This window comes from Lepisma saccharinum, chromosome 14 (assembly GCF_977018435.1).
Source record: "Lepisma saccharinum chromosome 14, izLepSacc3.1, whole genome shotgun sequence".
NCBI lineage: Eukaryota > Metazoa > Arthropoda > Insecta > Zygentoma > Lepismatidae > Lepisma > Lepisma saccharinum.
Window position 1 is genome coordinate 44,447,093 of NC_139242.1, and position 17,764 is coordinate 44,464,856.

The 17,764-nt window shown below is 40.1% G+C and overlaps 1 protein-coding gene across 3 annotated transcripts in view; it reads right to left on the reverse strand.

Moving 5' to 3' along the window:
* Positions 1 to 1,051: 1,051 nt before the first annotated feature.
* The window catches only part of LOC145998832 (juvenile hormone epoxide hydrolase 1-like), a 33,576-nt gene continuing 16,863 nt past the window's right edge, over positions 1,052 to 17,764 (reverse strand). For all 3 annotated transcript variants that reach the window (XM_083135494.1, XM_083135493.1, XM_083135492.1), the window contains exons 4-7: positions 8,741 to 9,291; positions 6,682 to 6,881; positions 4,908 to 5,142; positions 1,052 to 1,531 (exon numbers count right to left, since the gene is read on the reverse strand). In XM_083135494.1, the coding sequence (XP_082991620.1) occupies positions 1,177 to 1,531; positions 4,908 to 5,142; positions 6,682 to 6,881; positions 8,741 to 9,291 (1,341 nt within the window). In that variant the 3' untranslated portion in view covers positions 1,052 to 1,176. The remainder of the gene's footprint in view (positions 1,532 to 4,907; positions 5,143 to 6,681; positions 6,882 to 8,740; positions 9,292 to 17,764) is intronic.

Below are 17,764 nucleotides of genomic sequence, written 5' to 3' on the forward strand. Positions count from 1 at the left end.
AAAACGGTGAAACCATTTATTCTTTGGACTAATTGGTAGTATATAAACAACATAACCTGGATCCTGTATTTCACACTCATTTTTTCCCCTTTCTAGCATAATTTATGTTATTCTGCTTTTTTTGTAACTTGAAATGAATAATTCCAATTTCCAGCAGAAGTTGCCGGACAGGTTCAATCTCCCCCAGCTTTTGACGCCCATTCTGTATGAAACAATTTCGTGACACGGTTAATCTATTTTATATTACACACATAAAGATGGTAAATAGGCAAATATTCAGGAGGATTCGCCTGAACGTTGGGAGAAATTCTATATAAATCCAATATTTTTAGTGTACGGTGACATGCACAAGTATTGCTCGGCAAATTGTCCATGACTGTTTTCACTTTCTTTTGCGTCCTATGAGTTTTTAAGAAATAGATTTTTTTAAGTGTGTTGGTGCAAAGGTTATCAGCAGTTCGTCTGATATTTTGCTTCAATTCTTGAAGCTCTCACTACGTAAAACATATAGGGGAAGGAAGGGTAAAGTAACGTGTACATTTCTAAACAACAAGAATTAAAAAAAAATAAAATAGAAATTGGAAGTAAAGTTATTATACTTACTATTGGTCTATGTTTTTATAACTTTGCTGATTAAAAAGGTATGATAAGAATTAATCAAACCTTAGAGTGGCCACTTTACCCTTCCTTCCCCTATAATTAACCAGGCCCTTAACCAGGATTTTATTTCGGGAGGTGGGGGGCTCATTCCTTATCAGCAGTAGCCATCTAAAGCGAAAAAGTTGGGAAGGTAGAAGGCCAGGAGATGAATTTCTCAGTATATTACAACTTATTATACAATATGTTTAATCCTGCTAAGGAAGACAAATTAATTGCCACTATACACTATTTAAATTAGATATTTGTAGAATTGGGGGGGAGCCTTCAGCCCCCTTAGCCCTCCCCCTGGCTATGTGCATGGAATAAACATAGTGATGGACAATTTGCTTAGTAATACTTATGCGTCCCACTGTACACACACATACACAAGAGGAACAAATACTCCAGCTAATGATTTGCTCGTTTACAACAAACAGGCTTTATTTTAAATATCCTGTACAATGACAATCATTCGTGAAACAATTAGGTGTACGCCAAATTAACAAATTCTTCCAAAAAAAAAAAAAAGACAAGAAATCACAAAATCCCAATTTCCTTTCTGGGTTTACAGCGAGGGTGCTTCCTCGTGATGACATCCGATTCCCTTCGCAGGATCTGTATCTTTAAGGTACGCTCACCGCATTCGTACGGCGACAGCTGCTGCGAGCAGTCATCGCATTCTTCCGTACACGTCGCGTTCCTCACGAGGGCCACGAACTCCCAGATGTCCTTGGCCAAAAGCCTCGGTTCCTCGAACGCTGCGAAGTGGCCTCCCCTTGGCATGTTGGAGTACTGAATGAGGTTTATGTAACGTCCGCGTAGATACAGACGCGGCATCTGCAATGCATCGTTGGGAAACACTGCACATGCGGTTGGTACCTTTATTGGGAATCTGCAAGAATATGTGGAAATCACTGAGACAGGCGTTTATTCGGAATTTGCAATCTGATCATGGGAAGGGGAGGTAAGTAAGATTTTTTAGGAGGGTGTAAATGCAGCACCAACATGACACTAGCGAAACAAAACTTAAGCTTATCGCCCACTGAGACGGGGGAAACACGGCAACATAACTTCTGTTGTCTGCTTATATTGAATGTAAATGCTGTAATGTCCACTACAGTTAAACACCCGGAACTGATTGCCATGCCAGAAAACCTATATCTAATCTGTGTCTACAGGTTTCTAGGGTGGAAAATTTTCCATTCGCTGCATCTCCAAATGCCCTCTCGTGTAATTCCGCGTCTCCTCGTTAATCTCCGGCAAGCGTCATGCTCGGGCTCCTCTGTAGCCGAGCATGGAAAATGTTCCGCGCGGCGCCGTGGTTCGGAGCGTGGCGGCGGGGTACATGGGCAGACTACCCTCAAAAAGTCACGTGGAATTTTCCACTCGGAAGTTTGGGTAAGTTTGGGTGGCACGTTTCCGGCGTCTCGGTGGGCGATAAGCTTTAGGGGGTCTTACACAGGGCTTGAAATGGAAATTTTCACGAAACGGAATGCTTTACTTTCGTTAACATGGAGTTATCTTTTATTGTCTAATTAGTGAAGCGATGAGATTAACGACTAACGATTTGATTTCAGTTGGATAAAGGATGCCCAGCCCACTTTAACCAAGAAAAATAAAAATGACGAAAGTATGGACTATAGAGGGGCCATAATGAGAGAGCCCGAATTTGTGTAAATATCTTGTGTAGGAGAATCCCTCCGAATCCGCAAGACATGATAAGTAATAATAATTAAGAAGTAAAGAATTAAAAACGAGAACCACAAGACACAAAAAGATGAAGGTAAAGTAGACGTCATCATACTCTACTAAATCCCCTCGCGGCAACAACACACGTAGCTATATGAATGCTAAAATACGTATTGAAAAGTATTAACAATTTAGCTCACACTGAAAGTGAAACATGTAAAACATTAAACGAACCGGTACGGCCTGTTGCCATTTCTGACTCGTGTCTTCCCGTTTCGCCGAATGGCCCAGAGGCGCATTATATGAGATTTCAAATCTAACTACGTAAAATTTTCGGCGATAGGGGAATTTCCGTTTTGCCGAATCCTCTTTCGCCGAAATATTTTGAATGAAGGAAATTTTCCATCCACAGGGAAGTTTCAGATTTTTTAGGCCAAAGCACACCTGTTTAACTTGTGTAATCGGCATTTACAGCCTCGGATTTTATCAGTGGCGTAGTGACTTTGGTTTCTTATTGTTTTCCACAGGTATTATAATTTTATAGTAAGATATCGAAATTTCACATTCAAATTACACCAGCAACAGAAAATATTTTTCAAATTAATTTAGACTTTGAATTATTTCCAATTACACGAGATGATAACAATTTACGATACAAAAGTAACATGAATTAGCAGAATTACACTTAGGTTACTGTTAATTTTACATGTAACAGTAATTTCATTTGTTAACATTACTCCTAACTAGTTGAGTGGTAAATATATTCAAATAGGATGTTATTTACAATTAAGTTCTGATTATTACTTAACCCTTTGCTTCAGAGCATCAGGAATAGCCTACTTAGCTTTTCATAATCTTCAAATTTATCCAATTGACTGTTTAAAAACATTTTAGTGTTATTATTATTACATTGAAACCTTGGTTAGGGTTTTACCTGGGTTAAGAAATCTAGAGTTCAAGGGGAACCTCGGGTTACCTAATTATTACAAATGATAATGGTGTAATGTAAAATGTAAAACGTTAGGATTTGTTTTTACTCACAGTTAAGATCATCTGCATATGCTAAATTTCTATGTTTAATTTTAATCAGCCACTAGTTTGTCCTTCCTTCCAAAGAGCATATTGTAAGGAGAAATTATAAAGCAAGGGGTGAAATGCATTTTACTGCTTTAATCCATCATTTATTGCAAATATATGTGATATATGCTTAATAGTAAGCATTTATTTTGTGCTTAATTGCCTTCATAAAATTTCAGTAAAATGTAAAATTTATAATTTTCTATTAGAATTTATTTAATTAGGGGGGGCCTCCTGCATGGCGTAGTGGTAACGTCGAGCCTTGTAATCAAGGGGTCCCGGGTTCGATACCCGGGGGAGGCACATGGCACAGTGGTTCGGATCCCACTTTAAACTGTAGGTCAAGTCCCGATTAGCCTACTTGTCCATAAAGTGGACTTAAAACAACAAATCAACCAATCAATATATAATCTAATTAGGATGTCTTCTTTGATTCTGCGCTTTGAAATATAACCATTAAAATGAAATTTGTAAAATTATATATTGGATGCCTCTTGTTTTTAGAAATATATATTATGGTATCTGGTTGATGAGTTCATTGAGAACTCAGGAAATTTCAAGCAATGGGAACAATTTCCGTTTTAATATTTAAATGTCGCTCCACGTTTTTTATTCATAAGTTCCAAGGAAGATGGTAGGTTTTTCTTGGTCGAGGCCTACACCGCTAATTAATTAAATTAGCAGATAGATTCTTTGCTGATATTCTTCTCAGAAAAGAGTAAGAGTTGGAAAGGAAAAAAAGTTATGTTTATGAATTAATTCATCACATGAAATCTAGTGTCGCTACCCTTTAAAAACAATAAAATAAAACATTCTTTGCATTTACAACCAGTTTCTCATATCCGATTATTTAAACCTAGCATGCGTTCACTTTCATCTTCAATACATTTTTGTCTTGCTTGAATTCCCCCCCCCCCCCCTTTCACTTACTGAAATTTTCCAGAAGAGGTAAAATTCTCTCCTCGCCTCAGAATATTCGGCGAAAGGGGATCCGGCAAAACGGGAATTCCCATTTCGCCGAAAACTTTGCTTAGGTGGAATATTTGCCTCGGGGGCATTCGGCGAAACAGGAGGTAATCTTCTGACTAGACGAGACGAGAAGGTTCCAGATATTCACGAACCGGAGTGCCGTTCCAGCCCATTTTGAATCCTGGGTCTTAGGAAAACTTAATGGGGTGTTCGATGAACAAAAAGGTTGAATTATAGAAACAATAGGAATTTGACAGCGACTGAAGACTTTTGAGAAGTGAAATATGGACGAGGAAGTTAAGTATACTCACGCGCGATTGAGAAAATGTGAAGAATCGTTGTGAAAAGTGAAGATTGAGTGATTGGTTGATTGACCGTGAACGACACTGTACATGTCCTTACGTTGTATTCTCTCCTCTCTTCCCCATGTCAGTTTGTCTGTCTGTCTGTCACTGCAATAATCTATCGTAAATGTTATTTTATAAAGACACACACCACACACACACACACATAAATTGCCTGAAAGTACTCACCTGCCAAAGTCGTATTCAAAGTACTTCTTGTTGAAGGTTTCGCTGTAGAGCCTCATAGAGGTAGTGATGGAGGAGGTGACCCAGTAGAACATTATGTTGTCGAGCAGCGAGTCCAAGTTGTACTTGATGGAGAGGCCTCCGTCCGATCGGTTCGTGAAGGTGGGGTCCGTCCATGTGGAGAACTTCTCCAGGATGTAAGCGGCGAGTCCCGCAGGGGAGTCGCTCAGCGCAACACCTGAAAAGGGACGATTGGGCGAGTGGTCAGAATGATGGATACGCATTCGGGAGAGCACGGGTTCAAAGTTTCGAAACTGTCGGTTCTGGCATCAAATTGCGGTTTTCCATTGAATATCTTCACTCAGTCCAAGCAAATGCTGCGATGGCACAATTCCTTGTCGCTTCTTTGGTTCTTCCTGTCACTCTGTCTGCCATTGTTACCCTAATAATATTAGTAATTGTTGTAAAATTAATAACCAAACAGCAGAAGGAGTCGTGCGGTTCTGGTATGATGCCTCCCTTGATAGTGTAGTGGTAATGTCGTAGCCTTGTAATCAAGGGGGCCCGGGTTCGATACCCGGTGAAGTCCCATAGTGGTTCGGTCCCGATTAGCCTATCTGTTTGTATTTTGCATTGTTACTATTTTACGTCGCTTTACTCCACTTAAAGGTGATGATGATGATGATAAACATGCATGGTGATTATATGGGCTTGATGAAGGGTTACACACAAAGAAATATCCGTGCTCAGGCCAGAACTCGAATTCTAAGCCTTCGGTGACGAAGTGGTGAATCGACCAATTTAAAGCACTCTGCCATCGGAGTGGCGATTCTCATCTGCACACAGAACTCGAAGCATGTCAATTGACACACATACGCGTATGTTGACTCCAATTACACATTAACGTGCATAAACTGTAAATGATACACTTTTTGGTGTGTCAAAATACAGACAGAAATGCATAAAGGCAAAGGGGTACTTTTATTAGATTCTGTTCCGTGTGATGCACTAAAATGCATTAATTGGTAAGATCAGACACGATCTTACAAAGATAAGATAAAGATAACAAAATTACACGTGTCAATTGATGCATTAAAAATGCATCCATCTTGATTTGATGCATATTGAGTTCTGACTGTGTTTGGATGGTATAGAGATCAGTCGAGATAGAATAATATCGTCACAGTCTCCTTGGCGGAGCGGTCAGCGTATAGCTGAACGAATCCAGAGGTCCCAAGTTCGAACCCTGGTGTGCCATGGGTATATAATTTTGGTTCTCTCATCTTCATTTTATCCGTTCATTATTCATCATAATCGTCGCGAGTACCCAAAGAGGTAGAAAAGTGACGTAAAGATAGCAAACGGAGAGAAAGAGTGTCGTCTTATTGAAGAAGTCCGTTTTCTTCTCTGCCTCGTCTCAAGTGCGTGTTGTTCTCGGTTTCGTCTCGAATTGTGAGTGCTTGTCTCGATTTCGATCCATTCTCGAAAGAAAAATCTTGATCTCGCCTTAGTCCGTCTCGAAATAGGTACAAAATGTGCAAAAAAATAACTTACTAGTTTGTGCACAATAGGCAACATTATATCCTATATATATATAACCAAGAAATCACCCTTATAGTTTGCGTGAATGGGTCTCGAACAGGACCACACTCTCGGACAGTAGCGGTAGGTCTCGTTCTCGGTATCATCTCGATAAGTATCGAAAGGCCCAGTCTCGTTCTTCGAACTGTACTACTACCCCTACTCATATGAAGATCTCCTCGGTCGAGTTGCTTACCAATGGTGTCGGGTTTCGTTGCTTGAATGTGAAAGTAGCCACTCTCCTCCAGCAGGAAGCCGTAGGTGCGAGAGAGAGGATAGAACGTCCTGAGGTGAAGGTCCGTGAAGAACATGGAAGGCCAAAGGCTTAGGAGCATTCTGGAGAATGTGGAATCAATTGTCGGTGCTGTGCACATGTTGGAGTGGAGTCCACGGACGCTGTTGGGAAACCAAGCAACATATGAATTTGTAAAAGGTTAAATGATCCATCCAGATTTATGATTAAAATGATAGTCAAAGCAGATATGAAATGCGTACATTAAACAACATGCCCCATGTGCATCAAACATGAATAGACAACGACAAGGCCGTTTGTTATCATTTTCCTTAATGGTATGCATTGATTGTTTCGGATATAAACCTAAAAACAATAAAATCACCCCAACCCGTTTGTATGTGTGTGCGTGTGCGTGCGTGTGTGTGTGTGTGTGTGTGTGTGTGTGTGTGTGAGAGAGAGAGAGAGAGAGAGAGAGAGAGAGAGAGAGATGGCCCATGGGCCATCATGTTAAATAATTTTACAATAAAACAGACAACTGTAAAACCATTTAGCCTGATTAAAGCTTCGTAAATGTAGCTGAAACATTGCTATATAAAACCTTTATACTTGTTTCATTGTATGGAAATAGGCCTGTTAGGGATAGAAGCAAGTAATGCTCAACTCAAGAAGAATTATCGAATTCGAATGCTTTTAGGAGGAGGATTTGACGTATTGAAATAAGATAGTTAGTACGAGAAATTTTGAAGCTAGCGTCACTGGATGAAAGGGCCGCGATCAACGAGGCAGAACTGAAGATACATACCATTTTTAAAAAAACTAGCTTTCAGAAGTCTAATGTGTCTTGATCTGGGAACCGAAATAGGTGGTAGATAATTCGGAAATTGAATAAGCTTTAGAGTGCTGCAATGAGCGTTTTTTGCTCGTCCGGCAAATAGTTCGCACCTACGACGCTAGATAGCGTTAGGAACTGACAGCTCTTCGATCACCATGACGTCACGAGCGAATTTCGCTCGAACAGGCAAGACCATCAGTATACGCTCGAAACCCAGCAGTTCACGTGTAACCGTAATTTTTCTGCAGTATTGGCCCTTCAAACATGGATCGTGAAGTGAAAGACGCAGTGAAATTGAAACCGAAGTGAACATAGTCATCATTTTCATGTTAAAATGTAATTTAGTCCATCTTTATAACACATTCACTGTATGAAAATGAATAGATGATTATGGGCTGAAACTACCAGAACGTATTTTTACGCATATATTTGTACGATTATTGTTCCATTAAAAATATATTTGATAATCTATATATTCGAGCGAATTACGCTCGACCGTGGGAGATTCGATCGAGTATTTTTGAGCGAAAGTGGTTCAATGCAGTACTCTATAAAGTGTACTTAAAATCGTCTTAAACAAAGTTCCTGTTTCTTTGTCCACACCCTCGACTACATTTTGCATACTAGCGAGACTCTGATGTTTGGACTTACAGCCAATATAATTCTCTGTGCGGCTCGTATTGTGTCGTCCATATATGTTTGCGACTATCCTTTCGTCCATTCATCCTTATCTTTGAGATTAGCCAAAAGTGATAGAAAAGGGAAGTAAAATAAAGCAAATCATTCATTCATTTCTCCACATTGTGAAGATTAATTCAACCGGTGGATCATAATGCAAATGCATTTAAATTGTCATTGTTTGGAACCTTATTGTTCTTCAGACGTGTGAGGTGTCAACACAGGGCAAAATATACTATCTGGTACTCAAATGACTGTTATTTTTAATTGTTGTTATTCAATGAGATCACGGTCACCAGCGGACACAATAGGTCATTAAACCGACATCCGTGATGATTGTTAAGCTACGTTGCCAGGGGTCCCGCGGGTTTGAATCTAGGACTCAGGTTTCATCAATTTCATCATATCATCACTCGTCCTCACCTTCGCGATTATCCAAAAGTGACAGAAAAATCTAAGTAAAATAAACCAAAATCAAATAGGGCATTAAACAAAAAGGCGCTTACTTACCTATCTGGATACAAGAGCGCCATATAGTCGGCAACGATAGCCCCAAAGCCGCCACCCTGAACGAAGAACTTGTGGAAGCCCAGCCTCCTCATCAGTTGCCTCATCATCACGGCTACCTCGGGAGCCCCGAGCCCCTGCTTGGTGGTGGCGTCGGAAAAGACGAATCCCGGCATAGACGGGCAGATCACCTCAAACACGAACGATTCGTCTCTGCTCCTGGTCAGCAGGGGGAGGATGCTGTAGAACTCCCTCACTGAACCCGGCCACCCGTGCAGCATCAACAGCGGAACGACGTCCGGGGTGCCGTTGGCATTTTTGGTTAGTTGCGGCTTCGCGTGTATGTAGTGGATGCCCAGCCCGGCTATGGACGTCTTGTACTGCGGGTACTTGTTCAGGTACTCCTCCCTCTCGCGCCAGTCGTATCGCGTCAACCAGTACTTCAGGACCATCTTCAGGTGGTCGGTGTTCATGCCGTAATGGAACTTTGCGTTCTGTAGAGGAGGTGGGAATCGAATTGTGCGACTCAGCCTCTCTTGTAGGTCATCAAGAACCTGTAAGAATCATGACCAAAAGTAATTTGTATTATAATTATGGGTGGATTAAGGGCAAGAGAGCCGTAAACTGCTCCTACCTGGAACAGTTCTTTTCCACCACTGTTCATATCTATATTGCATTTCTAATTATTTTCTAATATCATTCAAGAATTCTATCATTTCTTCATATTTCTAGATCTTTCCAGCATTTCTTTGATTTCGCAGCAACTTCTTGCCAATTGCTGTAAGATTCCCCCTCGCAAACCCTAAATCGCCACACATGGCCCATGACGGATTCGCCCCGAGTCTAGCCTCGCATCACAGCCATCTTTACTTCTGAAATCCCTATGTCTTTACACTAAACGTTCTTGCGAATATCTTAAATCTGGCAACTATCGGCTAACCTAGCTCTCTCTTCTATTCATCTTTCCACTAATGGCCCAGAGGCAGCCACTGCTATTGTGAACTGTGTGTCTCTCTCCAGTCATTCTGGCGACACAAGTCATAAAACTCATTGTCTCACAATAACCCCTTTTATACGTCCCGATCATCTGGTCTGCATCCTCCTGTACTGGTTGCAAACTCCAAAGATGTGTCACTAGAATTATAGTAATATAATAATATGGTTGGATACTTTGCTTTGGTGTAGCGGGGATATATTGCCTGAAGGCATAGGAGGTTTGACATCACTGCAAACTGTCCTTTGCTGCTTGTAACTTTTCCCTCCAAATTTCCACCAATAGAATTCAAAACGTCAACTCAATTTCGGCATAACCATAACATTCTAAATTTTGTGGAAACAGTTTTGGCTCGAGTACGGTGAAAGACGGAGGTGTCGAATACCATCGAGATCCGTCGGTGACCACTAAGCAGTACCGAGTGTAAGAGATATTATGGTGGACAGTGTTAAGATACCTAAGTGTGTGAGGTGACAAAAACAAGTTGACGTCCAAGTTGCTATGCTTATTTTCAGTACAAGTTTATTGTGCGGACAGTGTTATAAAATACATAAGTGTGAGCAAGGAACTAAATGCACCAATGGATCGGTTTGACCAATGCAGAACCGGTGTTTTGATAAAACACCACAGGACGCAACAATAGGAGCTTCACCACGGCAGTGTCGTCCAGGAACCCATGGAAGGGGTAAGAAAACGAAATTAGACAACAGTGCGCCAGCCCAAGTGATTCAGTAATCATCCCCTCTCGAAAATGTCAATCACAAACAACTAGAACTTTTGTATCTAAAAACTTTCTTCTTTACTTATCTTAATCAGCATTAAACTCAAGTAAAATTGTTTCCAATCTTTCTTTTTTTGTTTTAAGTAATTATCTTGATTTGCAATGAAAACCTTCAGTGGTGTCCCACCCCTACCGACTAGCTAGCTGGAGGCGGACTGTGGTGATTGTTTCATTGGTATTTGGTTGTGTCTACTGAAGGATTAGTCCTTAATCCTGAAGGTAGCGGCACCCTAATATCCGTGCCTCTTTGGCAGTGACCACTGTCCGCCGATGCAATGAAAGATGCGATGGTACAATTCAACATCCAAGGATGTTGAATTGTACCATCGCATCTTTCATGACGCTCTCAACGTGGGGCTACCATCTCTTTCATTGCATCTCCAGTAACTTTTTCACGGCGCCCAGGCAATTTAGTCACGTTTCAGCAGGGGGTTATCTGGCCATATTAGCACTGTGATGATATCATTTAATTGTAGCATGTTTGTTTGTTTAGTTTTGTGCATGTCTTTGGTATGTTGTTGCAACCATGTTCTAAAGGGGCTATTTAATTTATATTATACTTGTGTTTGCATAATCTTCATTAGCAAATTGTCAAATCGTCAGTTGACAACACTGAACTTCCGTCCGATTTTGAGTGAACACTAGGGAACTTTTCCTTTCGTATCCCGTTATCTATTGACCGTTTTGTTTGGGAAAGCGATTACCATGCCTTTGACGCGGCTACAGAAAAATCTCGTAGAAGAAGCCGGTTTGCATGCCACAAGCTCAGCAGGGAACCTCGAAATGGAAGGCACTGAAAATGAAAACGCCGTGCACCAAATTTCTGTGCTTACAGATGTTGGGTCTCCGTCGGAAAATGTCAGTCTCTCACAGGTCATAAATCTTGAACAGCCGCCGACCACTATTGAGGATATGTTTATACGTTTAACCCAGATAATTCAGATTCAAAATGAGCAAATAAATGCCAATATTAGCAATTTGCGTAAAGAGCATGCTATTAGTATACAAGCGCTCAGGGAAGAAATGGCAACGAACAGGTCAAATTTGGAGGCTAGGATTGATAATGTAAGGGAGGAAAATAATCAAAATGTAGAAGGCTTACGTAAAGAAACCGCTCAAAATATTTCAGCTTTGAGAACCGACATTGAAGACGCTAGAGAAGAAACGGCGCGAGATATTTCGTCAATAACAGAGAGGATTACGCGAGTAGAAACACAAGTCAACGTTCGCGTCACTGATTTTGAGAAAAACATTGCGCAAGATGTATCCACGCGGTATGAACGTTATGAAAATCAGTTCAGTGATCACTCACGATCAGTACAAAAGGACTTATTAGAAATTTCAGGGCAAAATGAAACGCTGCAATGCGAAATTAGGATAAATAATGAATCTATTAATGAAATTAGGCAACAAATGAACAGTTTAGACAATGACTTGCGAGAAATTCAGAATTCGCCTCAGCAATTATCAATTCAAGTTCGTAAGGAATTACAGGAATTAAGTACAAATTTAAACAAGAAAATTCAACAAGAAGTGAGGAATGTAGAAAATAAGGTTAACCGCGACGTGAGAAGTTTGGAGCAGCAGGTTACGGAGTTACGCAGTCAAAATTCTAATGGCACTAATAGTGAACAAACGTTTGATGACAATTTCGGAAATGTAGCTCAGAATGCATTTGATGTCCCAACTAATTCGGAAAGTAATGACCAGATAAGTTGCGCTGTTGCCAAACAACTGTTAGATAGTAAATTGATACAATTACCATATTTTGATGGAGAAAATGCCGAGATTAATGTGCATGCGTATCTAAGAAACTTGGAGGAATACTTGTCAATTATGAACATTCCAAGGAGGCTATATACCAAGGTGTTACGTCAGACGTTAGGCGGGCAGGCGTTAACCTTCTTTGAAGTGTTTGAAGGCACCATTCAGTCTTTTGACGATTTTAAGGCATTATTTCTGAATGAATATCTCTCAGACCACCAATTAACTAACATCAAGCTTACATTGTATACGTCCAAGTACGATTCGAAGAAATCTGAGTCTTACGTCCAGTATGTAGTGAGGATGGCGAAATTGAACACTGTCTTAAATCCACCGTTGCCAGAAGATGAACTTATCAGAACATTAGCCAGACATTTTCATCCTGGTCTGCAAAGAAATATCACTGCTGCGAAGCCGAAGACGTTATCTGAGCTTATATCGATATTGAAGGAATTCAGTATGATTGATGAGGAAAGAAATGTAACAATGAACAGGAACAACAGAAACCAACCTCAGAACAATACTCATGGTAGGCGTGGCCAGATGCATGCCGTAAACGCAGCTCAGGTGATGACTGAACGTCCACGGGAGGATAGAATAAACGTAGGACGTCGCCAAGCACGGAATGAATATATTCCAAGGTATAACCGCCAATACAACGACAACAGGAATGAATATCAGCACTTTTCGAACAACAATGAAGCAAGCGCCAACCAAGAAGGCAGAAACGAGCAACGTCAAGCTAATGTAACACGTGCCAATCAGGGAAACGCCACAGGTTCTCTTCCTCGCAATTAGATGGGGGAGAGAAGGAAATTCACAATAGATTACTAAATGGCAACAATGCAAACATATGGATGGAACAATCAATTTCACAAAAGGAACTTCGTTCACATGTTAATAATAACAATAATGGAATGAAAATGGACGAACCAAGAAAATATGGTGGATCTGGCAACAATGAGCATGGTGAAATAGCCGACGATGATAACAACGTGTCCATGGCCCTCTCAGGAGTTATTGATGTAACAATGAATAAAATGACGACGAATGCCGACAGTGGAGCAACGTCACAAGAAACTTTAGATAGAGCGATAGGAGCTCTCGAAGACGAATTCTGGGAAGATGGAGGAAAAATGTACCCATCTTTAATTACGAAGATTCGTGCTTTGCCTGAGGCCAATTGTACGATTAATAATACCGAAAGCATTTGTTTATTAGACACAGGATCTACGTCATCAGCTATATCACACCTTATGTTACAAAGGATACAAGAAAATGAACCTCAAACATCGGTTATCGGCGTATCTAATCTTATTATTAGGACAGCCACGAAAGAAAAGCCAGTGCGAATTAAACAACAAATTCTTGGTGAAGTTAGACTTGGCAACACTGTTATTATTCATCCATTCTTAGTTGTTCCGCACTTGAGATTTGAAGTTATAATCGGAGCTGATTTCTTTCATGAATATCAAGCCAATATTGATTTCGAAAAGGGACTTTTGAATTTCACGAATCAAGATGAGAAATGTGCAGTTCCATTTCGCAAGAGCGATGTTTCCATTCAGCCACGTATTGTTACATGCATGATTCAAGAACCTCTTTTCCCAATAAATGATGCGGATCATATTAATCATTCATTAGAACCATATTGTGATGACGTCAACCTAAACGCTTGCCAAACAATAAATAAGGAAGCTCTAAAGTTGCCTACGCGCACGGAATATTATTCCGAGGAAGAAATTAAAAACATTGTTTGTAAACAAGAAGATTTAGATAAAACAAAACAAGGTAAACTACTGAAATTGCTGTTGAATTATCAGGACGTGATGTCAGATTTTCCAGGAGACGTGAAGAATTATGAATATAAAATTAAAGTGAAGAATATAAAAGAATTTCAGGCGAAAACAAATTACATTCCTTTGGCTTATAAGGAAATAATAGATAGAGAAATAATTACTATGCTGGAGCAAGGTGTCATTAAACGAGGATATTCCGCCCACACCTCACCCTTATTGATTGTAAAGAAGAATGATAATACACCTAGAGTATGTCTCGACCTCCGCTTAGCGAACCGATTCATTGAACGAGATGCAGAGAGGTGTGAATCAATTGAAGATATATTATATCGACACCAAGGTGCAACTTATTTTGCCACGCTTGATTTGTCACAATGTTTTCTATCTATTCCACTGCACGAGGAGAGTAAGAAATACATGGCTTTCGTTTATAGAGGGAAAACTTTTGTTTTTAACAAGATTCCGTATGGAATGTTAAATTCCTCGAGTGCTTGCGCACGCTGCGTAGAACAGGTTTTGGGGAGCGAAGTTCTCTCATACACATCTGTTTACGTCGATGATTTACTGTGTAGTGCCGACACTTACGATGAACTTTTGTCAAGAATAGAAGCCATTCTGGATAGATTGAAAAGAGGAGGATTTCATGTAAAGCTTAGAAAATGTTCATTTGGAAAGAAGGAGATTGGTTATTTAGGTTTTAATTTAACCGGGTCAGGAATAAAATGTCAACCTGAACGGATAGAAGCCATTCAACAACTACAGCCACCGAAAAACCAGAAAGAGTTAAGAAAATATCTAGGATTCGTTGGATTTTATAGAGCATTCGTGCCTCAGTTGTCATCGTCAGAAGCTCCATTGTGCGCTTTACTGAAGAAGGACACTCGTTGGAAGTGGGGTCCGTTGCAGCAGTCCGCCTTTGAAGAGATAAAGGAAAAATTCCTGAACACAGTTATGCTTTATTATCCTCTGAAAGGCAAGACATTTCATTTGAGTGTAGATTCGTCAGCCTATGGAGTTGGGGCATGTTTATATCAAAATGATGAAGATGGAAATCAACATGTTATTGCTTTTATTTCACGCACTTTAACCGCAACTGAGAAAGTATATGCTGCGACAGAGCGTGAGATGCTCAGCCTAATTTATGCAATCAAGAAATTAAGGGATTTCCTCGAAGGAAAACATTTTATTGTGGAAACAGATTGCAAGGTGTTGACACACTTGTGGAAATGTTCTTTCACTAACAAGAGAATACAAAGATGGTGTTTACAAATACAAGATTTGTGTTTTGACATTAGATATGTGCCAGGGAAGCAACATATTGTGCCAGATTTTTTAAGTAGAAATCCGGTTAATACTGACACTGGAGTGACGGAATGTCACACTGAAACCATTGACACTGAAGAAGTGATCGCAGCAATTGATTATGATATTGATACGAGGGTTGTCCCTGAATTGAAGAATATGACCGAATTGCAGGAAGATGACGAGAAGTTGAGAAATATTATTCACGTTCTAAAGCAAGATGATAACAGAAAACTTAGTCTTAAAGAGAGAAAAATCAAGAATCTTCATAAGATTGAAAATAACATTGTATTTAGAAGAACGAATAATGGTGCAAATGATTGGAGAGTGTGTGTACCCCAATCGATCATTTCGAAATTGATTTGGTATATTCATACCATTCGTGGTCATTTCGGAAGTGCGAAAGTGTTCGCAGAGATGAGAAAATCCTTTTATTGGAAAAATATGGCTCGGCACATAAGAAAAGTTTTAGCCTCGTGTGACACGTGTCATCGTGTGAAGGCGCCAAACAAGAATTTCCAAGGATTACCGATTGCCATTATTCCCAGCCGCGAGGACAACCCCCTGCAAGTACAATATAAAGGGACCCAGTCAAGGTCAAGGAACCAGGGAACCCAAACAAACACACCCACGGACCTGTCCTAAACTTTCCCTTTTTGTCAACCATTTCCCATAGAAAGGAAATGATTATATTTCTTAAATTATACTCAATATATTATTGCATATCTTATTATATTTTCTAATATATACCATTTACTCTTATTTACATTTAGTCTTCGATTTTATATTGTGTTAATGAAGTTATGTTTATATGTATTTGATATAGCTTATCAATTATTAATTATATTTTCAATGTTCACATATTTACTCAAAAACGTGAACTCAGAATCGGACAGATTTTTCCTTCTCTAAGTTCAAAAGGGGCTTTGGAACAGTTCTTTTCCACCACTGTTCATATCTATATTGCATTTCTAATTATTTTCTAATATCATTCAAGAATTCTATCATTTCTTCATATTTCTAGATCTTTCCAGCATTTCTTTGATTTCGCAGCAACTTCTTGCCAATTGCTGTAAGATTCCCCCTCGCAAACCCTAAATCGCCACACATGGCCCATGACGGATTCGCCCCGAGTCTAGCCTCGCATCACAGCCATCTTTACTTCTGAAATCCCTATGTCTTTACACTAAACGTTCTTGCGAATATCTTAAATCTGGCAACTATCGGCTAACCTAGCTCTCTCTTCTATTCATCTTTCCACTAATGGCCCAGAGGCAGCCACTGCTATTGTGAACTGTGTGTCTCTCTCCAGTCATTCTGGCGACACAAGTCATAAAACTCATTGTCTCACAATAACCCCTTTTATACGTCCCGATCATCTGGTCTGCATCCTCCTGTACTGGTTGCAAACTCCAAAGATGTGTCACTAGAATTATAGTAATATAATAATATGGTTGGATACTTTGCTTTGGTGTAGCGGGGATATATTGCCTGAAGGCATAGGAGGTTTGACATCACTGCAAACTGTCCTTTGCTGCTTGTAACTTTTCCCTCCAAATTTCCACCAATAGAATTCAAAACGTCAACTCAATTTCGGCATAACCATAACATTCTAAATTTTGTGGAAACAGTTTTGGCTCGAGTACGGTGAAAGACGGAGGTGTCGAATACCATCGAGATCCGTCGGTGACCACTAAGCAGTACCGAGTGTAAGAGATATTATGGTGGACAGTGTTAAGATACCTAAGTGTGTGAGGTGACAAAAACAAGTTGACGTCCAAGTTGCTATGCTTATTTTCAGTACAAGTTTATTGTGCGGACAGTGTTATAAAATACATAAGTGTGAGCAAGGAACTAAATGCACCAATGGATCGGTTTGACCAATGCAGAACCGGTGTTTTGATAAAACACCACAGGACGCAACAATAGGAGCTTCACCACGGCAGTGTCGTCCAGGAACCCATGGAAGGGGTAAGAAAACGAAATTAGACAACAGTGCGCCAGCCCAAGTGATTCAGTAATCATCCCCTCTCGAAAATGTCAATCACAAACAACTAGAACTTTTGTATCTAAAAACTTTCTTCTTTACTTATCTTAATCAGCATTAAACTCAAGTAAAATTGTTTCCAATCTTTCTTTTTTTGTTTTAAGTAATTATCTTGATTTGCAATGAAAACCTTCAGTGGTGTCCCACCCCTACCGACTAGCTAGCTGGAGGCGGACTGTGGTGATTGTTTCATTGGTATTTGGTTGTGTCTACTGAAGGATTAGTCCTTAATCCTGAAGGTAGCGGCACCCTAATATCCGTGCCTCTTTGGCAGTGACCACTGTCCGCCGATGCAATGGAAGAGACCATTGCATCCAAGGATGTTGAATTGTACCATCGC